This window comes from Scleropages formosus, chromosome 25 (genome assembly GCF_900964775.1).
Source record: "Scleropages formosus chromosome 25, fSclFor1.1, whole genome shotgun sequence".
Taxonomy (NCBI): Eukaryota; Metazoa; Chordata; class Actinopteri; order Osteoglossiformes; family Osteoglossidae; genus Scleropages; species Scleropages formosus.
Genome location: NC_041830.1, coordinates 15,239,688 through 15,265,992, shown reverse-complemented (window position 1 = coordinate 15,265,992; position 26,305 = coordinate 15,239,688). Strand labels below are relative to the sequence as shown.

General features: G+C 45.1%; 1 protein-coding gene across 4 annotated transcripts in view; it reads right to left on the bottom strand.

The window, feature by feature from the left end:
* The window catches only part of LOC108921655 (ephrin type-B receptor 3-like), a 44,760-nt gene extending 19,140 nt beyond the window's left edge, over positions 1-25,620 (bottom strand). For all 4 annotated transcript variants that reach the window (XM_018731237.2, XM_018731239.2, XM_018731238.2 and 1 more), the window contains exons 1-2: positions 25,024-25,620; positions 128-192 (exon numbers count right to left, since the gene is read on the bottom strand). In XM_018731237.2, coding sequence (XP_018586753.1) covers positions 128-192; positions 25,024-25,087 — 129 coding nt within the window. In that variant the 5' untranslated portion in view covers positions 25,088-25,620. The remainder of the gene's footprint in view (positions 1-127; positions 193-25,023) is intronic.
* Positions 25,621-26,305: the final 685 nt, after the last annotated feature.

The window sequence follows — 26,305 nt, the reverse complement described above, 5'->3', positions numbered from 1 at the left end:
ACGTGGTATTGTTTAAAGCATAGAACATCTTTGTAAACTGACTTTGGACTGAACTGATTAAAATGAATTGCTGGGCCTCCCAACGATTCGTTAACATCTCTTCTTAAGAACGCACACACATACTCACCCCACTTTCTGGATGTGCAGTCCAGGCCAACTCTGTCGTAGCCCACTTGCTGTCCATCAGCGTCTCTGTAAAACAGCAAGAGGCGCCCAGATTTAACCACAGATGAATGCTTCTCTGTAAAGCCAAGGTGCAAAGGTACACAGCAGAGATGGATGCCCCGTCACAAAAGCATGTCACCGCTGTGCCTCCAACCCGCTGAGCCAAGTATCCTGATCCAAAGATACAGCAGGTCGGAAGGTCAACTTTTATCCTTCCAGAGTATCCTTCATAAGGAACTAAACCCCAGTGAGCGACTCTGGGTTCATTCTCCTCAACCCAACGAAATACCATTGAACTGGTTTGGCAACGATAAAATATAGCAATAAAAGAAATAAGCAATAAAAATAAGCAATAAAAGAATAGCAAAGCGGGTGATACAGGACATCTACGGCTCCAGTGAAAAGTTTAACTGAAGCCGAGATTCATGTCTCCGTCAGAAAGAAAAGTCTTACTATTTATCTGGCAATTTTCTCCAAAGCAACTAGTACTGCGAGGTTTGGTGCACTAACTCCTCACAGTGATTTGCCCATTTATACAGCAAGGTAATTTTTACTGTATCAATTCAGGGTAAGTACCATGATCAAGGGTACTATAACAAGAACGGGATTCAGTCTGAGGTCCTCTGATTTTGAGGCAACAGGTCTAACTGCTATGCCACCTGCTGCCCATTCCCTCTTGGGCATTGAGGTATATACATGAACAGATATAACGCTGAACATGGCTATAAATTAGAGGCCAAAATGCAACATAAACATAAAAAAGTGATGGAAAATTCCGGTAACCTCTATAGAGGTTGATAATGTGGAGACAACCTGAGATGTTCCCTTTTCAGCCCATTTCATTTCATGCACTGGCGATCCACAGTGCTTGGACCCTGTCAGTTAATGCACTAGAAAATGTTTCCTGGAGACTTCCCAAAGAAACTCTCTCTCTCTCTCTCACACACACACACACACACACACACACACACACACACACACACACACACACACACACGCACTCACCCAAGAACCCGTATTTAGAGAGTGTGAGTCATCTTGCAAAGGTTGGGTGTCAAAAGCCCAACATTTCTATTGTGTCAGAAATGACCAAAATCAGAAAAATTCATGAACAGGACTTGAGTCGTGAAACTCCTGCTTCCGCTCTCCATCTTTACCACCACGATGGGGGCGTGAGTTATATTTGTGCCCTCTGCGAGTCCCCCGCCTCTCTCTCAGCACCTCATAAAGGTTCTAGGTGAGCTGACTGGAAACTGGACATGAAAAATATAGCTACAGGAAATCGGCAGGAAATGGTTTTGCTGAAAAGGGCACATATCCTCGAAGGTACACACCCACAGGACGGCGAGCTCAGAAGAGCTTTTCTGAGATGGGCGCTTCCCGCTGGGTCGCCCAAAACCAGCAGGGACCCCACACTGCTGCCCAGAGAGCGCCATCTAACCAATATAACGGTAACTACAGCACAGTCACAATATGGCTCTGATTTTGATGTCCTCTCCTGTTAGAGAGCTTAAAAACGGTGTGAAAATGTGTGTAGGGGCAGCGTTTCCTTGGTCTTCTCCACACAGATTTTTTTTTTTTTTCTGAGAGAGGTTTGCACTATCTCAGAGACGCAGACAAAGACAGACATGCACGAGTAGGCTAGTCTCAGTATGAACGGTGGAAAATTCACGGGCACTGTGACTAGCACGAGTGTCTCCGTGTGCTTTATTTTCCAGCCGCTGGGGGAGAGAAAGAAAAAGAAGGGAACACAAAAAGAGAGAAACAAAACAGCAAAGCCTGCCTTTGTGTGGATTGTGGGAATTTTTATACCGGGTGGCAGTCTGGAGTGACTGAGAATCCCATTCCCAACCCTCTCTGTATCCCTGGTAAAGGGCTGCTAAGGCTGACAGCATTCAGTGGGGCAGCTACACCACATATGGGTATCAGCTGGGGGCAGCGGGTGGTCTAATGGCCTTGCAGCCTGACGGGCCCAGGTTTGAATCCCTGATAAAGGCACTTACCCTGAACCGATGTAATAAAAATTACCCAGCTCTCTAAATGAAATGTAATGCTTTACAATGTAAATCACTGTAACCAGCTTAGTGTACAAATCTTACATTGTAAGTCATGTTGGATAAAAAAATTTTTTTTAAAAAAATTATTTATTATTATTATTATTATTATTATTATTATTATTATTAAACAGTCAATCAGAATTGAAGCAAGCTGCTGCCAAAAGAATGGTGCACATCCACGTCTGCTGGACATCAGCTACTGTGATTATCCACTACTGTGAAATGTAAACTTTGTCCACCTCATTCCAGATGAGAAAACAAAGGGCAGCAAACGAAACCCTGCGTAAGTGTATCGGTGGCCTCTAAATTTAAGCCTTCAAGGAAAATCTGACTTGAGTTTATAGTAAAAGTAACACGGCACAAAATGTTAATCTTTCCACTGCTGATGCAGCACTATTAAAATATATCCACTGCACTGGAGCACAGTGCCTGTACACAAAACCAGGGGAAAGAGGTCCTCAGATGGGACATTGATGGGGAAAAGGCCAAGTGTGTGTGTGTGTGTGTGTGTGTGTGTGTGTTGTGCGAGCAAATGACTGGAATGGTCAGAGGGGGTTGGGGGTGAATCACTGCACGCCCCTCAGTCATAATTAGGAAAGGGCAGTTCCCCACAGGTCGACAGACTGCACGCAGAGACCGGATGCCCCCATCCATCGCTCATCACCGCTCATCCAGTCTCTCGCTTGTCTTCTTCTTACCACAAATGACAAAAATTGTGCGCCATCAGTTTTGTACCACGGTATCACGGTCCTCTTGAGCTTGCGCTCTACAGGACACGCGAGCATATTCCTTATAACAGCATGGACATGTGACAGGGGAAAGGAATATACACAGTATGCTGACTCCTCAAATAACGCTCAGAGTAACACATGCACATGTGTGCATCACCACGGTAAATAACCTTTTTTGTGTGTGTGTTGCATAAGAGAGCCACAATCCGCAGAAAAGGTTTCTTACTGAAGCAAAAGAGAGGCAGAAAGACAGGTGAGGGATTACCACCGATTCCACTCCAGCTGCTTTTGAGGGTTTCGTGGCACGGTGTATTTACGTTTAAACAGCGCACCGCACACATCAAAGATGCGCGGTGCTGCCGAAAAAACTGCCGCTTCCTTACGGGCCCGGTGCCTTCATGCACGTTCTGCCTTTGAACGGTGACAGGAGTTGATGTCTGGTCCTTCGATAGGCCCTGTGTCGCAGGTGGCTGCTGCGATCGTCCTGTCCTGGGGGGTGGGGGTGTTCGAAGGGGGTGTTGCCAACGCCATTCTCGCTGAGAAGAACAGTCACTCGACGGAAAAAGAATAAATCCCTTTCAGGCCTGTTCCTTTTTCCCTTGTTAATTGATTTCTCTACTGCTTTGTCCCCGAGCCCCACAGATGGACACCCATGCGTGGCGTCGAGGCCCAGGGAGCAGGCGAATAAAGCCCCGCGCCGTCCCTGTGTCCAAACACTCGGAGCTGTGTTTAGCCACGGAGTGGGGAAAGTGGCGACAGTGTGAAGGAGCGGGGCCTTCAACTCATTAGGGCTATCAGGCCGACGGTTTTATGCGGGCTTTTGTTGCCGCCTTTATTAGCCCCCGGGGGAACCAAGTGACGGAAAAAAGACAGAAAACATGGTGGGGGGGACGGGGCGTGGGGAGGGGGGCGTCCCATTGGAATTTAAATAGGGCAGCCCGCCTTCTCTTTTGTACCACGGTGGAGAGCGGTGATTACAGCCGGTTTGAGTGGAACCGTCACCAGTAATTGGCGACCGCAGCTCGGAGTGGGCGAATGCCACCCCCCACCCCCAAGGAATTTCCAGAGAAGACCCCCCTCGGCAGTGCCGCTGCACCCCTGTCACTCACTCCGGCACAGCGGCAGCCCTCGTGGCTCCCAGTGTGGCTGTGTGTGCGTGCACATGTGCTAATAGGGCCCGCTGTCATTGGAGGGGATCTGTTCCCTCTCCCCTGGACTGGAACTGGACGCCCACACTTGGCTTGGCACGGCGGGCAAACGGACAGTGCTGGCCCAGCGTTAACACAAGACATACTCCTCTTCCTTTCGATGCATCCCTTCTCGGCTTTACATCACGGCCCTCCTGACTAGTTATGCGAAAGCACAAAAGTCTCTGACAAATTGAAGTCATTTGCTCTCATTGTAATTTCAGCTAAAATTGTCTGAAAATAAACGGAGCCCTTACATTCTGGCTCTCGCGCCTTTAATCCTTGCGAGCTCTAAAGATTGCACGGGACAGGATCAGCACGAGATCTGGGCTCCCTCGTAAAACCAAGCTGATTTCACAACAGAACAAAAGGGATTTTGCTCTGTCTCTCTGAGTCTCATTGCCTTTGTGTGTGTGTTGGGGAAGAAATGGCAGTTGAAGGGTGCGAGGATTTTATGTTCTTCCATAAAAACTATGAACTCACATCAGCATTATGCAGCATCATGCCTCAGACTCACAGGTACCTCCCGAGGCCCACGTCTGTGAAAACAGGTGTGTGACTGTGGGCCTGTGCATACTAGAGCCTCAAGAAGGTGGTGAGGGGGGCGGGGGGTATGCAGTATATTCACGGTTTACTCATTTATCAGACATTTTCCTCCAAAAAGTGATTTACAATGACTTGTACACTAGGCTACTTAGAATGATTCACCCCTTTATACAGCAGGTTCATTTTTACTGTATCTGTTAAGTATAAGTACCTTGATCAAGGGTTCTATTCTGAATGCAAAGCAACTACTCTAACCACTACACCACCTGCTGCCGATTTTGATGCTGTTCACCATTTTCAGTCCCCTTCGATACCTTTTCCAATACTCGGACAACGCAGGGGACCTTGATTTAGGGAGTGAGGGGATGAAAGTTTGACACAAAATAGGAAGATCCAGCCGTTGATGTTTTTTCCAATTCCAGCACTCTTGCAACGTTCTGTGAAGTTAAAAGAAAGAACAGCCCACAGAATTACTCTGGCTACCGGCCTTTCCACTCACTTAATTCTAAAATTATTATTTTTCTTTTTTTTATCTGACAAGTTTGCCCTAGGCAAACCACAGTGTTAGATAATCAGTTTTACACTGATTTATCCATTTATAAAGCAGAGCATTCTTATAGTATGAATTCTGGGTAAGGATCTAGATTGGGGGTACAAAAGAAGGATTGGGATTCATATTGCAAGATGATGACTCTAACCATCCCATGTTGAGAACAAGCATATACTGAAAAGCTCACAGCTAAGAGGTTTATTGAAAAAAGAAAATAATTAAAATGAAATGATTACTCATGGTTATTACCTCGAAATATTTTCATAGTACAAAGTAGATGTGTGTTAAAGTTCATATAAAGGTTTTCTTTGGGAATCTTGGACTAACCTCACAATATTCAATCATGTTTGTTCTGTCCTGTGTTTTCTTACTGGCTTTTACTCGAATTGAGTTGTTGGGCTGTATTTTTCTACACAGTCTGAGCACTCTCAGCAAATAAGACGTGCTGGGTTTGTGTGCGGCTGCATGTTGTGCAACAGACATTTGGGACGTGTTAGTGTAGTCGCTTTATTTATGTCTCAGTTGGGACAAAACCAAGTCCTCGCTGGCGTTTGGCAAGCACCGATGATGGCACGGCTTGGATCCCTCATCTTCCTATTGTGCGTCACGTTTTCATGCCCGTGCTTGTCCCCTTCATGTTCTAAATGAAGGTGTTGAGTCATGCCAAAAAAAGAGCCGCATTGTAGGTATCAGCTTTGGGAAGAGCCTTAGCGACATGCTAACAATGCCCGCATCGTGAAAGCTTCTGGTCAATGTCCTGCCGTGTGCTCCTAGGCTCCGTTTCCTTCCTCTGAACATGCTGGTGGTTCCCCACTTCCTCACTGAACAAGAAATGTCATCACATGCACTGTAGGCAGAGCAGGTTTAAAGGAACAAACTTTCCCTCCAAAACCACAGGCTGGACTACATCCATGAATTTTTACATTTTCTTCAATATTGATATATTTTTGTCTAAACCAAATAGAAACTTTTTTACATATTTTGTCTGCTAGACCAGCCAGCTAGAATGCTCAGTAATCATGCCTGAAATCCCTCAATTGTGATGGAATGTTGTCTGTATTTTTTTGCACCAAATTGTGCTGTTTGTCAGGCAGCTACAATGAACATATACTTTAAACTTTTTATTCCCTTAACTTTATTTTAATTCAGAGAAAACCCTGATGTCACACTTCCCTCACAAACAAATCTTAAGCAAAGTAATTCATACCCTTCTCACGAAATGACGCACTTTGAGAAAAAAAAAAAAAAAAAACAAATGACTCCTGTGACCCAGTTGACCGATGCAAGGATTTTCTCTGCAGTTTGGTCTCAAACTGTCCTTCCACTTCTGCCAGAACCAGCAGATCCAGCCCAAATGAGTGTTATCAAAGGTGATGGAACTAGAGAGAGCCGTCCATGCAAACGAACTCAACAGAAACGAGTTTGTTCTCGCCCACGGCTGGTGCACATGAAAACATGGTGTGTGTGTGTTTGTGTGTGAGAGACAGTCAATGTGCAGTGCTGCTAAGGGATGAAGCCAGTGAGGCTCTCTCGAAGGAAAATAACTTTGATGTCGATGATAGGGGAGAAACAGATGATAAAAATCTGTTAGAATGCAAAAGAATGCCACCATGGAGCACACACTCCTTTCAAACAACTGCTTTAAACCAAGGGGGTTCCATACAAGATCCTATATCTGAAAATGCAAATTAATAAGATGTTACAACAAAATGTTAAAACGCAGGTATACCTTTTGATATTTGTTTGTGTTTCACACACAGATAGACACTAATGAGGCGTCTGGATAGATGACAGAGCACTACAGTAGACACTGCGGGTAGCAATATAGGAATGAATGTGCAGCCACCTGTGTTGTTGAACACGGTGCACATGAGGTGCATTTCTGCTGTCTCCCTGCACCTGAGCATTCAGCAATCCAAAACCTACCACTTTAATTGGCTACAGCTGGAAGTCAAGACCAGCATCCTACGGGAACATCTCCGAACAAACTTGGCGGACTTGCCAGACTGCTGCCTCGCCCTAATTCGACGGAGGTTCCTCGGTAGCCGAGCCAACCGGGTCAGCAGGCCCTGACACACAAAGATAGACGGACACACCAGCGCACAAAGGGGATGTGGCTGGTGCCGTGATGCCACACCAAAGCAATCCTACCCAAGGAAAACTTAATTTGACTGAAAAAGCTGAACGTTTCAATATGCTTTCCTAAATATTTAAATAACTAAGCTTTCGTCTTCGTTGCCAGTTGTGGCACAAATACATCATTTTTAAAAACATCTTTTAGATGTTTGAAACCTTCCCTAAAATTTCATAGCACCCCAGCAAATTCACTGGATAATTATATAGAGGACACTTCTTTAAAGCATCTTACAATGTTAGACTACTTTTAACGTTTTGGACATTTACATAACAGGGCAATTCATACGGGGGCAACTTAAGGAAAGTCCATGCTGAAAGAGGTGGGATTGGAACCTAGGTCCTTCGAGGTCAAGATGGCCGTGAACCACTACACCACCTACGACCCCATATAATACACTCTGAAATACACAGAATAATTTTATAGCTAAACTAAACATAATCCAAACACCCCGCATTTAATAGAGTATAAAACTGAGCAGTGTTGGACAAGCTCTTGCTTGTGGTCTTCTCTGCTAACTGAGCCCACGATGGGTTGTACCCAGGTGCTGTCCTGCTCTGTGAGAGCAACACGGCAGGTATTCCTGAAGCTCCATTCCTTTCCCATTTTGGCCATTTGTGGCATATGCGGCCTGGTGGCCTTGAATGTCGCGTATAGCAGACCTTGTTTGTATGCAATCCATCTCCGCTTGGAGCTGCCAGGCAACTCATGCATCCAAGACCAAACTCTGCATAAACACTTAGGCAATGCTGGCGGCGGCGCGCGCATTGCCCCCGGCTCGACCGCCGCTCTTCCGGAATAGAGAAAACAAGGCGAAAATGAGATCGGGCCGCCTTGCATCTAAGAGGAGCCCATTTAGCATTAACCCCTGTGGGTGCAGTAAAACGCTAACTACGCATCGCCCAAGATAACAGAAGAAAATAAAGCAAATTGTTGTAGTGAAGCCTCTATAATTGAACATTGTGGAGGAAAACTGAACTATGCCACTGCTGAAAGCGCGTGCGCACACATATACACACACACCCAAAGCTGACTTCACAGGCATGTTTGCATGCTAGCGCAAACCTGGAAGTACAGCAAATCCGGTTTCTCCTTCTGCCGAACTCTGAACAGCAAAACTGCGCATTTGTTTAGCTCCACATTTCAAGCAGGAAACATCTTTGCATTTCCAGTTTCTGCTCTATATTGTGGCGCTATTGTAAGGCAAACGTACACAAAACAACCGCGAAATCCTGAATTTCTTGAGATGTCAGGTTTAAGATGTTGTACTCTACACTTGTATGTATAGTAACGACACAACAAACTCGGAAAGTCCTCTGCGGGCATGCAGCGATTGCTGAATTTCAGAATGGGAATCACTGAAACCACATTCATTTCCTGGGCATGTTATGGTTTACTCCAAAACAAATCCCATAATGGTTATTGCATTGCCATACTGCAATGCAAGCAACCAGCTTAGCCCTTTTTATTAGCCTCGAATTAGCATGAGGTGACACGCTAACCCGAGACTGCGTGAGAAGGCAAGGCAGAGGTCACAACATTCCCACACATGTTGACCGAACACGGGGCTCGTTAGAGATCACCTGACTGCCCATTAGCATCCAGGTAGCTGAGGTAAACATGACCTGAGGTTAGGTGGTATCTGGCTGGGGATGGGGCGGTTTGGGTGCAGTTCGCGCTGAGTCATCAAAGTCACAGTGGGTGTGAGACTGACTCACTGACCGACCGGAAGGTGGGGTGCCGCAACTAGACTTCCAGTCTCGACGACAAACACACAGTTTCGAACTTATTCACACCTCTTGCTTCAGGGTACACATGACCGGCAATTTTGTTGCCGGGACGTAGTGTAGGTGGAGATGGGAGAGCCGGCACAGCTGGTAGTGTAGTGGTTAGAGCTACTGTCTTTAGACCCAAAAGTTACAGGTTTGACTCTCACCTTGAGCTGTAGTATCCTTGAGTGTACTTGTAGGGAAGTTAATATTGTAAGTTGCTTTGGCAAAAAATGTCAGCTAAATGAATAAATATAAACGCTTCTAACAACATGTATGGGATGGCAAGCAGGAGACATGAACTCCAAATGAAGACATACTTTTTTCCAAAACATACAAGTTCTGCATTCTCACACATACATACACAACTAGATATGATAGCTATGCCCACCTTCTGACACAATAACAAGCTAACAAAATCACTGCTTCTCAGTACAACGGTTCATGATATAATACTGGCAGTGTGAAGAATTAACAGCCCATAATCTGAAACAGATGTCAGTTAACTATTTTCATTTATATTTATCCAAATATGTTGTTTCCACTTGTTGCAGTCCAAAATATGTGTTTATTTGCTGTGTTGGGTCACAGAATTTGGAGAGGCACTGCAATAAATAATAACAGTCCTGCAAGTTACTGCCCTGCAACTGGGTGGCGAGCAGGCACCGTACCAAACGGTTTTCCCAAGATCCTTGTCTGCCGTGGTTCTAAACGCCACTCAGTTAATTAATCTCACGCGGCTCCGGTAATGTGGCTAATTAGACCTTTCTAAATTGTTTTCAGCTCTTAAAACACTCGGCGTTTGTGTGGTTGGGGGTAGAAACCCTGTAAAGCGTTATTCCCAATTTAAAGAAGGCCTCTCTCGGTGTCCACTTAGGAAACGGTATGACGAGGAAGGCCTGCTTCTTTAAGATGGGAGCAGGGGGCATCCTCTCCACTTTGTCATCGTCCCTAAGTACTCTTTAACCTCTCGAACCCTCTGGTAAATAATTCAGGGGCCTAAAATGTACGAAAGTGAATCACGTTTAGTAACAGATGATGCCGAGAAGGAAATGTGTCTCCTTGCAATTAAATGTATTGACTGGTCGATTGATTGACATACAAGACTTTGGGGTCCATTACGGTGTGGGGATAAGAGCCCCCCAACAATCACACCAAGGTCCCTAGGCAGTTAATTTTTAAGTCTGAGTCTCTCTTATGTCACACGCGACCATAAATCCAAGGAGGTGATGATACTAGATGGCATATTAACATAGAGTCGCACGCCATACATAATTTATCACGGATGAATTTGTCATGAGAAGGGCAGGGGGTCAGTCGATCTCGGGTTAATAGTGCTCTCAGTCAACACACTCAAGCCTGCTGAGAGTTTATAGCTGTCATTTGGCACGCTTCATAGTAAAGCTATGTTTCCATTTACCTTGTTCAAGACACCCATACTGCTCTGCATAATGTGACACATCATTCTGACAAGCTGAAGCTTTCAGATTTTCAGTCATTTCCTGTTTTCCCTCGTGAACCTTCTCTGAACAATGGCCTTTTGACATACACTTGACATGAGGATGACAAGATATCTAACAAATGGGACATGAGCTGCATCTTTGCACTTAGTCTAGGTGTACGGGCAGCAGGTGGTGCGGTGGTTGGAGCTGCTGCCTTGTACTTGTAGAATCCAGGCCCAAATCACCAAAGTACTCACTCCGAAATGATGCAGTAAAAATCACTGAGCTGTAAAATTGAATAAGTCGCCTTGGAGAAAAGAGTCAGCTAAATAGTTCAATGTAAGGAGAGAGCAAGCCGAAGTAAAGAGGACAAACCCAAGAAGGGCCATTTCTCGCAGGACTGCTTTTGCCCTTTTTCACCTGCAACTAAGGGAAATGGTCGGTTTGGATGGGTCTCTTATTCTGCCAATATGACGCCGGAGAGGGAAGAAGTGACCCGTGAGAAATCAGAGGTTGTGCTTCTGAAAGTCTGATGCAGAGGAGGGCTACGGGTAGGCAGGTCTAATTGCCCATTCAGCACCCGAGGATGCAGGACCGAGACTAAGACCAACCACTGATCCAGCCGTAGAACAGAAAGAGGGAGCAAAATAAGTGAGCTGTTTCATGCTGGGAGACAGAGCTCACGAGAGCCGGGCCCCGTGTGGGATAAACCCCCCTGAGCTCTCCTCCACATCCCCTGGCCTCTGCTCCCAGACAGTTGCTGCCTTTCGCCTTTCCAATAATCGCTCAATTACCCACCACAGCGCTGGCAAATCATATCACAGAGGTCGGTTGACACGGAGAGAGCGAGATGAAGGCAAAGAGAGTGTTTATCAGTTTCTCAAATGACAAAACAAGCCGGGTTGTGGGGGCGTTGCTGCCGAAAACGGGATTTGCCAGGTTTAAAGATAATGAACGGTTAGTGGCAGCTCGCAGGCCAGTGACGCATGCGCCGGGTCACCCCAACGCGCATGCAGGAAGAAAATGCCGGCCTGCGGCGGTTCCGTCGATTACAGATCCACATGGCCTAGCCTGGCCTGGCCTTTGTCGTCCCCACAAGGCCTTCCGCCAACTGCCGCACCCAACTCCCACCCAAAGGCTGCAGCAAGGCTCCGGCTTCCCGGCGAGCAAGTTTTTAATTGATCCACCAGAGGCCCAAATCCGGGCCGCTTCAGCTGCTCGTCCCGAAAGCGCTACGGAGAGAGGTGAGGTGCATAAAGACACAGAAGGATCCGAGGGCAGGACGGAGGGGCAAGGTTCCCATCGATCGAGGTGCCGGTCCAGCACAGGCTAACAAGGTCATGCTGAAAGACGCTTGGTTTGCATGTGCACACAAACAAAAAATATTTAGTCTCGATGGGAATCTGAACGCGTGCAGCCTGCTCTTATCCCCAAGGATCTCTGCACGTCCTGGTCACACCTGCCCACCCATAAGAGGGGAAAACCGTCAAGGATCTTTGCTTCGGTATCTCTTCGATATCTCTCCCCAGATACCAAAGAGCAAACGTGATGGAAATACAGCTCAACTCCTGATCAAATTTTATCTCTTATTTCCAGACCGTTTTGTTCTCAGCTAAGCGATGCTCTACTTTAGGCCAATTATTTATTTATAGAAACTTTTCAAATTAAAGCTATTTTTGTAAAATGGTAACATTTTGCATGTTAGAAGAAACCCCCCCCCCCCCCCCCAAGTCTTACAGACAAAGTCAATTCGCCGCACAGAGTATCGCGATAACAGCAAATGTTTTATTTATGTTCTATTTATTTTCCTCACAGCTTACACAACCTTAATCTTTTTCTCACACTTGTGCGAGTCGCAAGCCGCACGGAAATGTGCTGTTGCTGCTTTTCATGTGGTATAGATTTTTTTTCTCTTTATATAATTTGCACAGAATACCTGTCTATCTTCTTATTGACCCTTAACGAATTTAACGTTTACAGGAAGAATTCTCATGAGCAAGTTTAGGGCTGATCTTAAGTGCTCGGTTAGGGCCAGGATTACTTTCCATCCATTTCTGAATGATAAGAATTGACATTGAAAGACTATTTAATTAAAGCAGAAAAATAAAAAGGCTTCTTCATCTCAACCTTGTGACCTTTGTTCCCTTCAACAAGATCAGTATTGATGTTACTGGATGGAGCCCTTTTTAAATTAGGTACTTTTCTCTATTTAGGCATCTTAAGTATCTCTCTGTATTATACGTTCTGCTGAACTGAAAGCAAAAGATCAAAATGTGCTTCCACTTTCTGCATCCGCTAACTGATTTAGGAGGAAAAGGGGTATTTATCAGTTCAGCTTTGAAAATCAACAAACATTTTGCCATCATTAGCACACTGGCAGCCCAAGATCCATGAGGTTCTGCTATTACCTTTTTTTAATCTTCTGCTTGAAAGTGAAATTTGGAAGCCCTTTGAGGGGGGGAGCAGACGGGAATGGGGGCACCTGTGAAATGACTACAGTACAGGGAGCTGAGGCGCTCAGAACAACATCAACACCGGACACACAGCAGCAGACCTTGACCATCAGCTCTGGACGGAGCCGATCCCCACTCCGGTCCATGACAGCGGCTTACCTTCACCCCGCCTAATTTGCATGTGCTGCCCTGCTGCGCTGCAATCGGCTGCAAGCAAGTTGTCGCTGAACAGACATTCAGTAATAACTCTATTGTACGCTCATTGACGATGAGCTTCATTCAGTCCAACTAATGCAATTAACTCTAAGAAATGTCGTTTAAAAATACTCACAAAAAACAGTTAGTTCTGGCTTGAATGTGACAGGCAAATTCTAAGACAAAAAAGCTCACAGCAGTTTGACTGAATAGAAGCCATTGTCTTTTTTTAAGTAACACAAAAATGGGAAAGGGGTTTCAAAAAGATGAGGAAAGATTAGCAAAAGAGTAGAATTACTCTGAAGGAACGGACGTAATGCAGCCGTCAGGGTTTAAACTGTATGGATCATTTATTAGAGCGGCCATAATTGCCGGACTAATCAGTCAGCGTGGTGTCTCAGGCCGATCGAAGCACATTACTCATGAATAAGTAAGTGGGCCGGCTGCTTAATTAACCAGAGCCTCATACTCCCCCGAGACCACCCTCCACATGCATACAGACCGTGGTGTGTTTAAGGGGCTGTCAGCAGCAATCTTTCCCCGCCCCCGGCATTGATTGACACAGCGCCAAATTGAATCTCTAATCATCGCTATCCTTTTAGCGACAGCTCCCATAGGACCGGGTTCCAGGAACGACCGGCATTTGAACCGAGGACTTTCCTATCGCACTGCAGCACCCGGGGCATAAATCCCTGGCTCCCGGTGCACCAACCGAACCGTCACCAGACATGGCCGGGCCTTGCGCAAATTTTCCAGTACGCATTCCTCTTTTTCATTTCCTTTTTCATATAGCTGCTGCGTACCCCGTCACCCGTCCTGCATTTTTTTATTATTATTATTTTTTAGGAGATAAGATCAAGAGCCCTTGCAGTGTATTTGCTCGAAGCTCCTTGTAGCCAATATATGTTTGCCCTCTGTGACAAATCCTTTTGAAATTGCAAACGGGGATGGCGACGCTCAGATACGTGGCCAAGGGCAGGGGGAATGAATGCCGCCGTGTCACAGCTGTCATGTAAGTGTCCGCACTGGGACCTCTCTGTGGACAGCGTCACGCATCCTTCAGCTGGAGTCCAAGGTGCAGATGGTGGAAGGCGAGGCCATGCTCCATCTTTTCTTGTTTTATCACATGATTTCAGACAAAACAATTTACATTATTTCCAGTGTTACAATTAATTTGTTTATGCCAACTGGGTATTTTCTTTCCTTAATCAAACCAGTTCAGGTTAAGTGCCTTGCTCCAGGCTGTGATGATTAGGCTTCACTGGAGCCAGTGATCTTTTGGGAACAAATCCACAGTCTAAACTATTATGCTATCCGCCACCTGAAATGACGCTTTTGACCCCGTGCCCTAAATCAGAAGCTGTTCTCCACACAGCAGACCCATATTTTGATCTGTGCCACGGCCCAGAGCCTCCTGGATAGAACAAAAGGCTGCCGACTGTTGGTGGCGGTGACCCATCGGCGGCCGCTCTGGGCTTTTGAAGTGGGGGGAGCGATAGCACTGGAAGTGGAACAATACCACAATTACGAGACCTCTCTGATAAGGCTCCTTCACAAGTGTGGGCCTTCCAGAGCACACGAAACAGAAGAAGGGGGACAAAGTGCATTGTGGGAAGAATAAGTGGGAAGATGGACACAGAAAAAGAAGTGAGTTATTGAAAAAAAAGGACCATCGGTTCATATCCATAAATCCACCTGTTTGGACTATGTAGGTGAGCTCTGTGACATTTCTCCGCACCTCCCGGTCCGGCTGTTTTCCCGCTCCACTTGGCCGCCGGCCATATTTACCTTGCTGAAACGTTGCTGTCAGATTGTCTGGTGTGTAGTTCATCGCAAGAAAATTTATTGTGCCGCATTGCCGTGCGCTGTACTGCAGCGTAAAGAACGATTGGGCTTCATAATTCAAAAACAGGATGTTAAAAAGGTTTCTTTTTATTGTGTAACCCAGTCCTGTTTCGGGGGGCCTTCGCCAAAGCTGCTCAATGTGCCACGTCCAGCACACGGTAAATATACCAGGCGAGTTTGAGTCTGAATCACGTAAGCACGTGTATGGGGACTTCGATACCTGAAAGCAATTTTTTGAACCTAACCTTAATGATGGTCTGTTTCTGAGCCTTGTTTAAAAACACGCTCTCCCTGTCTGTCCCTGTAGTACACACCCAGAGGACGCTGCCGTGCCTCGGCGCCGCGGAGCGGCCATTGATCAACACCAGATTTATTGTCAGTTTCATAGAAAAGGGACGTTCCTTCCATCTGGTGCTGCAGTATGTTGCAAACTTTTCGACAGGGACCGCAAAGGAGGGGGAGACATGGAGTACAAGTGAGAAGAGTATAAGAGATAAGGGATCACGGTTGTCCTTCCTCAACCAGCCTCCGCTTGCAACACACCCTCCAACAGAAGAAACAGGAACAAGCCAGGCGACTTTGGCAAAAACACCCATTTCTTAACCTGATTCTCTGTGTATTTCTCCTGTAAATTGCTGTAAACACCTTTTTCAAATAAACTGGCTGTCCTTCATGTTGACATGAGCTATACCAATTGCTCAGAGCCAACGCCATGTCCTCCTTCTGCCTGCTCTCCACGGCTGCTTCTTTCCTCTGCCGCTCCTCTTTCCGCTACGTTCACCTCTGGTCAGCTGTACAGGCAGAGGCTCTGGATCTCCAGGATGTGTGGAGAATTGTGGGAATGTGCCCCATAGGCTCCAGCAAAAAGGTGGCAGCGGGAATTTTCTCCGTTCGCAAGGTGGAACTATACGGAAGTTTGTTTTGTAGCCAGATGCCACAAGGAACACACTGCCACTGCTAACAGGCAGCTACAAGTTCTGAGCTGCCCTAAAGGTCGGTGCAATAAGCGTACCTTTCCCCACATCCCATGTTGCAATGTTGCAAGGACTGTTAAAGGCAGATAATGACAAGGTCTGAAATGCATCTTTATGCGGGGGCTGAGCCACGGGGGTGAGCAAGAGCTGGGGGCGGCAGACAGGAGGCTGATGAATTGAAACTGTCACCAACTATGAATTGATCAGCCCTATTGATCCGGGGAAACGGGGGTGGGGACTTGTGGTGTGTGGTCTCTTTCCCGTGGAGATTTCCTCCAGGTCTTAGCAAGCAACATTAGCAGAAGTCAGTAGCTGTGCTGCAGTTTACAGTCTCTGCCTTCATGGCGAGAAGAGGAATTTGTGCAACATACACATGGCCTCTTCTGTACGTGCTCGCTCTAATAGTTTCAAAATGCTTAAAAATTCTCATTTCACTTTTTAAACAACTATCTTGCTCCGAACAAAACTTAAAATAACAGACATGAATCCATAATCCATTCTCTGCAACAATCCCCAGGCCCAGTGATTCATGTGGCGCCTCTTCGATTTGCGCAAAGTTTGTTATTCCCTGAAGCGCGGCCGTTTCCTGAGAACCCATAGACCACGGGCGTGTCGCCATCATCCCGCATCTGTATGATGCCCACACTCCCACCCACTTAGCCCCTCCTCCTGGGACCACCCACACATGCTCAACGGACTCTCGCACACTCTCGCGTCTTCCCTGACTCCAAACGGAGAGGTGATGGCTCATAAAACCGAGGACAAAACACCGAGGACACGTGTTGCGCTCTGAAAGCAAGGCCAGCTCGGCCCCCGCGCCGACGACATGCCCCCTCATGTTGCGTCTACCTCCGGCTCCATCCTCCAGCCTTTCGCGGACACACGCCCTGCGAACACGCAGCGACTCCGACATTAGCCACAACACTCATAATCAAACCCATTTTTGCCCAAAAAAATCCCTAAACATCCATACACAAAAGGATCTGCAGAGCTTTTATTTCTAAAGACGTTTCTACAGTGATTTGAAAGCGAAGTAAATATTGCAAAATGTAACGAAAACCTCAAGGAATAGAGAAAACAAAAAAGTATATTTTAACGATCTCCTTTTGATTCCTTACAGGGAAAAACTGCACAGAAATATATTACGGGCCCCCAAACTTGCCAACTGGGGCCACGTGGCCGGGCGTAGCTGTGCTAGGCCGCTAACGCTAGCACCGTCAATGGGCCGTTAGCTTTCTGCAGCGGCCGCCGCATCTTATCTCCCTGAAGAGGTTCGCCAGGCCCGTCACGTCACCCTGCGCACTTCAGGATATCAGAATATCGCTGCAGAGATTAAAACTTTCCTGGCATTTGCTCATCAATCAGACGCCAAGGCTAATACACACTTGTGTACAAAATGGATTCCGGTGTGTAATGACAGAGCGGCTTATCAGCTGCTTCTCTGTGAGCGATTGCTTTCTCTGGGATGTTAATGTACTGGACAGATGCATAAAGAAGGTTGTAATTTATTATCTCTCTGTCAAGAGTGCTTTGGGGAACAAAACTGAGAGTAATGAGTTAAAGTAGCCACGTCGGTGAGGGCCAAGTTTTGACCGGGGTATAGCGGCAGGCGTCCCTCAACCCTCCACACTTTGGCCCCTGCTGCTAGCGACAACTTCTTTTTTTATAATAACTTTCACATTTTCCCTCCATTTCAAGGTGAGACAAATGAGGTTTTGCACAAGCTGACACCCGCCGCCACATGTTCGCTTTTCCACCGGCAGATGCGACCAAGTCGACATCACACACATTACTCCTGTGCTTCCTCAGCAAAAAAAGGCATCAAATCCCTCTGTGGAGGAAGGGAGAATATCTCTATTAATGTTTTTTATTAAACAGCCAGTGATTTTAAGTTGTTTTCTACATCAGAGAAAAAGCTGAAAGGGCAGTGTTAAATAAACTCTGAGAGAGTGTACGATGTTGCCTGAGAGCTCAAACAATCTCCCATCAGAGTTGATCTGACTCTTTCTGACTACCTTTAACACTGCTGACCCAGCATCCTTTTTTCCGCAATCTAGTCTAGCTTCACACTGTGGTGCACACTGCTCTACTGAGGAACTCCCATTGCATTCTGGGATACCGGTGTCAATTAGAGCCGGTTCATTAAAACCACTCTCAACTGCAAACGTACGTTTTCCCCAAAAGTCTCGGCAGGAAGCCTTTAGGAATAAAAAACTGCTGTTCTGGGTTGTTTGAAGAGGTCCTGCAGCCCGCAGAAACCAGACAACCATCCGCACACACACACGCACACACATGCATACAGTGCTGTTCTGGACATCAGCTTCTTATATAGCCCTGACCTAAGGACATCATACATCTGTCCAACATGGCCAACCATCACGACTGAGGCCTGGAATTCAATTCCTCTGTTAGCCTCTCAACCATTACAGCTTCTGCGGAGCCAGTTACAGCTCTCGCTGATGGTTAAAAAGCGAAAGTCAATAAATTTTAAAAAGTAAAAACATTTACAGATGGCTGTGTGGGATGCGGGTGTCAGATGTCTGAGAGACCTTCTGATAGCCATGGATAAAAATGGCTAAAGGTGCTCATTACCCTTCTCATGTGTTAAATGTAAAAGCACACAAAGTCTAAAATTAATTTATTACCTTCATTTTCTATAAAAACTAAATCAAACATGAACTGTGACATAATAATGTGTTATTTAATGTATCCTTCATGTTCACGGTGTTATATAAATCATTGAATAGACAACACATTTGATTCATTATTTGATCAATGAATAAACTGCCTTTTTTTACTTAACAAAATGTACTAACAGAAACACTGATTTAATTTACTTTATTTTACTTAAGACTATTATTAGTACAAGGTATTCCAAACTAAACACTTCATGCCTAAAGCAGCGATTTTTCATTTTTCTGTGCAAACAACAGAACCGCATACAACTGTAAGTTCAGTTGTACTTATTTTTAAAATGTAACAAAAAAAGAAAATTCCGAGCCACTGTGGTGTAAGAAAATTTTATGGAATTTAAACCGGGAGAAAATATGTAAAATATACATTTTAGGTGTTTAAACTCTTTGAACCATTCATTATCTTTGATGTTTCCCTTAAAAGTTGTAAAAAAAAAAAAAAGGCTATTTCCATTAATAATATATGAAAAAAGTGTTTAACTGGTGTCCGTGACTCAGGAACATAGATTAAAATAATAAGCCCATCAAAAACCAGGCTGTAATTCGAATTCGCTGCATCTAAGCCTCACATTAGTCCCGCGTATAAACCTATAAAATCTAGTGTTTACCCATTATGTGACAGTCAAAAGGACAGTAAACAGTTTTTATTATTTTTCTTTTACTGTAGCTTGTAAATCCCAGTAAGACAGAGCAGCTGGATGGAGGGGGGGGAGGGTTGCCTAGGTGGGAATTAAAGGTCCATTGACTTGCGCATGGTTTTCTTGGGGTTTACTGTTTGGAACCAAAAGGCTCCATTGATCTGTCTTTTAACTGGCTCTAAAGCACTGTCTTAAACAATAAACACTTTTACTAATTTATAAAACCACTGCGATTCTGTGTTATGTCTGCCGCATCTCTCTTAGTACTGGCTCCAATTATTGTCAACAAGCTCTGAGATCTGGATTTTTTTTCCTAAATGACGGAATTAACAGCTGTGGAACTGCATGGCTCCTTGCTGGGAGGTACAGGTTCTTCACCCGCAGACGGTGCCGAGACGGCCCAGAGCTGACTCACTACCTATTGATTCCTCCGATACAGCAATAAAACTGCAATCGAAAGCAAGTGAAAAAGTCAAACAGAGCAACATGTTTCCGGTTTATCAACGATAGCAATAAATGCACAAGCGAAGGCGAAAATGCAGTAATTTCAATAAGTAAATAATCATTACTACTGAATTGATTAGTACAATTACATTTGTTACTTGAACTTCACTGGAGTAAACTTTTAACTGAAAAACATGCCGACACAGAGCGGCAGTAATAATTTTAGTATCACAGTCTGCTTTCTGATCATGGTTTTCAACTGCTGATTTGGGTGCAAAGAATTTTAAACATTTATGCCTGGATAAATACTGTTAATTTGTACAACTATTGTGTTTTCTCCTATTGTTCCTTAGCTATTAAGCTACATTTGTTCAAAATTATGCTTAGTCTTGGTCTTCATCTTCTCCTCCTGTGGCCCCCACTGTCTACGGCCTTCGCAGTGTCCCTCAGAGATGTTATTTACATAACAATTCTTAGGGCCTTGACTCATTATTCCTCCATTACATCCACTAATTGAATTTCCCCTTTCTTCAGGGCAATTCCCCTAAACCTTCACTTTTTTCAATTCGACATGATGCCGATCGTTTTTTGCGAGGTCAAGATAATAAATCTTTTTTCGTCTTATTTATAATTGTGTTACTACTTCCTATGAATTAAAATTGATACACTTTCGGGATCGCTACTTATGAGGTGTTCACTGCCACAAAATGGGCATCAGAAACATGTGTTATTTTGTCTCTTTGTAAAAATGTATTCAGCAATCGAACAGGGATTCAATTTCAGTTGAGATGATTGAAGTAACACCACAACGGACAAGTTAAAAGGAACTATTAAAACACAGATCCTTCGATATAAATGTATTTTTTCACTTCTGTTCCACCGAACATTTCACACGGGCCCATGGATCTGAATAAACACATCTCTGTTTGGACTAAACAAAATCCGCCACCAGTCCAATGGGCTCCAGTAAACTCCTTGCCACTGGCATTCAGACGACGATGCTCTCGGGTTCGACACTTTACTACGAATAAAATGGCCGCACCCCTGCTGCTTGTTGAATGGCCTGAGCTGTGACAATAGCAATGGAGGAACTTCCAAGCCGGGTGGTTTGCAATGGTGAGAGCCAACACACGGTAAAATGGCAACGAAAACACTGTAAAGTCAAAGCACTGCTGGGTATGTCAAAAAAGGAGGGAAACAGCAAAACTTTCTTTATGCCAACAATAACACATTTAAGCGCTAACGCAGCAGACGTCTGATTTATGATGGTCTGGACAAACACAGCAGAAATATATGATTTTCATGCTGTAAATTGCAATATGAATTATACATATGGACTCCCTATTAGATCCACAGCGACAAACAGGGGAAGACGTGCTTGGCCGTACATCTGCTTTGTGTTTACTGGATCCGTGGATGATTTTCATCTCACCCTACCTTGACACTGGTCTTTTCAATCAGATGTTGCATTTATTCACAGAGGATGGTAGCGTGGCTAGCCTGGACTCAAGGTAACGAAGACCTTGGAGATTTTGTCCCCATTCAAAGCAGACTCGCACAAAAAACGAGGTGCGAAGGCAGGGTGGGGCGCAGAATTACAAATGGAGAAAATGAATTTACAGGAGAGCATACAAACCGGCAGCATAAAGGTTTCAAGTGGAGCAACTCTGTAATAATGTACTGATTCTATCTGATGCAAAGATAATAAAGAAACCTTTGGCTCACGGTAGCGCTTTCCAACACTCGGACAAAGGAAGGCGTCATCTCTAAAGAAACGTTTTCCAAGCTGGCCCGCCATTGATTGGGCCTTGTCCTCAGCTTTTGCCAGAATGCACGACCAATAGTACACTTCATTTCAAGCCTGATCAAACTATTTTTAACAATACGTGTTTCTGCAAAGAAGAACACCATTAATCTCTGAGTGAATCAAGGCTAAGCAAGTTATATTTAATGATAGAAATCCTGCATTGATTTTAACCAATTTCCCATTAACAAGACACTCACAATTTCACATAGACACACACAGAGCCAAAATTATGTTTTTCTGTGAAGGACTGACAGGATTCATTAATACATAAATAACCAGCTGTTCTGAAGTTTACAGAAGGCTGAAGAAGGTTTGGAAAAAAAAGGTACTTATGCTGTGCAGAGCTTTGAAGTTTTCACCAGCTCCAGAAGTGATGTTAAATAAACGGATATTAGTTCCTTCATAACGTTATGATGTGAGTAATGAGAACTGTAAGCAAATTTAAATACTTTTGCCCCTGGGAAATTTGTGATCAATGGTGTTTTGTAATGCAGTGGAACATAACATCCAACAAGCCTATGTTTAATCATCTGCTGGACTGGACTGTAATCAACATGGTATATTATTGTATGGGGGTATAGGGTGTGTGTTGGGGGGGGCAGAAAATATTCTCTCACCGATAATCATTTGTATAGTTTAATCATGAAGGAATTTACTGCATGATGTATAATTCTTTGAGACATTTTCCGTATAAAAACAGCTATGAAGAAAAATATAAAGAAAGTGCAAATATAAAAAGGGAAATTACAGCGACCAGAGCAAGAATAAGGTAATTTAGTGTACATGCTGCATGATAACCTACAAAGACTTTTATGAAGATGAAAGGTCAGTTTTATCTACTTTGGCCTGTTTCTCTAGTTCATATCTCTCATTACTCCATTTTTCCAAGTGTCCAACGCTGTTCTTTATTTTTTCACTGTGAAAAATTGGGTAGAAGAGAATTAGGTCAGCTTGGAAAGATCTGGAAAAGTGAATATCAGAAATTGAACGAATCGTGTGAAAGAACCCCCCCCCCCCCCCATAAGTTTATTGGCTCATTTAGGTTTATGATAGGAAAATATTTGCTTTACATACAGCAAACAATGATAAAGAAACGCTTAAGTGTTCCCCAAAGCGGGGCCCAGCGCGCTGTCGTTCCTGCTCTTTACGTGGACATCATCACGCGTTTTTACGCAAGACAAACTCATTGTTCCAGTAACGCGAGGAAAGACTTCGCAAAAGAGGCCGCAAATAAAACGCGCTAATCGCGGTTACAATAATTTCCTGCTGAGATTCTGAGCCGCAGAAGGTCTCCACTTGTGGAGCACTTAGAAAGCAAAAAGAGATACAGTACAGACAGAGAGAAATGCCTTAAGTGGCGGTGTTCCGCAGGGGCCAGTCCTGCGCTCTTTGTCACTTCTCACGGCCCTCTTGACACCACATACTTGTCGCACAAAGGCCACTTCGCCCCTATTAAATCGGGCCCTCGCATGCGCTCATTCTAAGTGTGTATATTTAAAATATTAAGAAAAATATCAATAATTCTCCCCGACCTGCTGCTTTGCGGGTCTTATAGACTTATGTCGGTTCTCTCGGGACAGAAGTTTTCAGTAAACCGGGATTATTTAGTTCCTTCGTGGGGCGGATCATAGATCATATAAACAAATTAAAACCTGCGCTAAAATGTGACTCGGGTCAGAGGCTTTAATAAATGTCATTACCCGAGCTCTTTAGTTTCCTATTAAATATGCACCTATCCCTTTTCAACCTGCCTAGAAGGCTTTATTTATTTCTATATAATTTACATAGATTTTGTAAAAAAAAATCAGATTTCCTCAGTTTAACAGTCTTTTTAACAGTCATAGAAAAACATGTATTCAATAACTTACTAATGTACATAGAAAAAGGGAAATCGTTAATGAATTGTTCAATTGTTTATTGTTGATTGCTCAACCACGGTAGTCAGAACAGCAATATCCAAACCGCAAATTATAATAATGCACTGAAATATTATGATTATGCTTTGTATTATAAACAGGATTATTATTATTATTATTTAATAATAATAATAAGTGCAAGTTTGAAAATAAGCAATAGACGGTTATTTAGGGGTACGCGGCTACTTCAAGTTTTAAATCACATCATTATTCAAACAGTTTAGGAAACGTTCAGTAAGTTGCTAGTTTATTCAGTTCTACTGTCTTCAATGCAACTAAAGCAAAAGCTTTGCCTATTTAAATGTTATTCATATATCCTGATGCGAGCATGTAAAAATTCACCAGTCGTTTCGTGCGCACAGACAAAAGTGAGACCCCGAACGGGCCGATTTTATTCACAGCCGCGACGTTTTCCCCACGCGGCAATCTCCGTGTTCTGCCCGCAGATATGCAGTATGACATTTTAAAATCTTACGGCTTGATTCACCTCATCTGTATGTGCAAAAAACATTCTGGATGCGGAGGAGACGCTGAATGAAATGACTCGGAAAAAAACTAAGTCCGCAATAGTTGGATTTGCCCTGTATTTCACAGTACTTACAAAATAAATAATCAAAAGTGTGATGTCGCAAACACACACACACACACACACACACTTTGCACACATTCGATCCTCAGAATCAGCCACAGCGGAGCAGATTTCTTACACACACGTGTCACCTGGACGGAGGGCTGAGCGCGCATCTCCAGCCAACACGTACCCCATCCTTCTTCATCTCCATTCCCATTCCTTCCTCACGCGCCTCCATCCTTCCCCCCTTCACTTTTTCTTCTTATCCCCATTTCCCACACACGTCTCCCCCACCTTTCCCCCCTATGCTGCCCCTGTGTCTCCCCGAACCCGCGGCTCCCCCATCGTCGACTCGTCGCTTGCGCTCATTTCCTCCGCGTCGAGGTGAAGAGCAGAAGCAGTCGCGGAACGGAAAAGGACACACTGTCGGAGGTGTGTTCGAAAGTGTGTCCCAAAGTGTATTCCACAGTGTATTCGAGAGTGTATTCCGCGCTCCGCGCCCTGTGTGACACCGGGCGGGCCGGACGGTGCGAACGACCGCTGTGCGCAATGCAACGTGATTCTCATCCAGTCCATTATTAATTTCCCCACCACCGAACTGTGTCAATGTGGGTTTTATTAAAAAAAATATATATGTATGTATATTTAGAGAGATATCGACGGAGGAAAGATTAAGAGACGACAGGGCGCGATTCGATCGCCGCGTCCGCAGTTTGCTACAATGTAACACTCTCAACTTCGGGCTCTCGCGCGCTGACGAGTCAATCTCGCGGCTACGCGTGAGAGGCGCGCGGCGACCGCAGGGCATTTAATTTCTGCAACTGATCGCCGGGGGAACTGCGAAGGAACACAATACGTTCAAAAAAATAAATAGAAAAAGTGCAAATCCGAGCGCAATTGACTCACCTTCGACCGCCAGGACCGCGGGCAGCAGGACGCCGCACAAAAACACCAAATAATCCATAGTCATAAACCTGGGGGCTCGGACATGAAAATATGTTCCGGGGGGCGGGGAGTCCTGTTAAAATCCCCAAAACTGAGATCTTCTCTCGTGCAAAAAGCAGGGGTGTTGCACTTGGCTTCAGACCCCCCCACACCCACAGAAGGAGAGGGGGACCCGCGGCAGAGGAGCCGGTGCTGGAGGGGGTCTTTGCGCCGCTCAGGTCGCCGCACCACTTGGCATGTGCGGGGATTCAGGTGCTGGGGAAAGTTGCCCCCCCCGTCCCAAAACAACCCCCCAGTGTGGGCAAATTCACTGATTCATCGACGGTCTCTGATGCGAAGCCCTTTTCGCCGCAGCAGGTCTTGGGGAGGTAGAGTATATCCAGGCGACGCGGGGTCTATGGCACTGTCCTCCTCATGATGCGCTGCTCGTTCGTCGGGGACACTGGGGAGCCGGAGAGCTGGAGAGCCTGTAATTCCCTGAGAGAGGTGCTCGGTGGAGCCGGGTCCTGCTGCTGCCTCTCCGCTCCCTGTGCATGGAGGAATGAGGAATGAGGGGAGAGGGAGAGCAGCTTTCGGGGCTGGAGGAGGAGGAGGAGGAGGAGGAGGAGGGCTCATGCGTAAAGGAGCTGCCAATCCCGCTCCAATAGTCACACCTCCGCGACTGCCTGCGAAAGGCTCTGCTGCGCGGATCTACACTTCTTTTCCACGCACTGGGAGAAAGGAGAAACACGGGACCCGGAGCAGAGCCGAACGCAGCGGAGCTGTGGGCAATTACAGCGGGAAAACAGCGCCCCCTTCGGGATGTTAGCCGTAGACGACCCCCACCTCCTTCACCCCCCCGCCAGTGTCCAGTGCCGTCCGTTCTCTGTGCGCAACATCCTCCGCGTGTTCATCTCTAACAAACACTGTGCGTCTCCGCTTCATTACAAAGTCGCTGTTCGCCCGTTTATACAAAATATTGGTTACATTTAAATTATTAAGGCATTCACGAACATGTCGTGTGTAACACCGATACAACTGTCATAATGCAATAATGTTGTACGTAACAATTTCATTGTTTTTCACCCAGAACTGTGTTTGCATTTAATATGTTATTGTCTCTGTATTAATATATTATTTCAGCTGTTAAACAAATAAATAATATATAAATAGCATGAACAGAAAAAGTTCTTTTGAAATACTTTGGAAATGTCAGTTTTTAGCCTAGTAAAAGAAAAATCGACTTAATTCATATTTTCAGTGT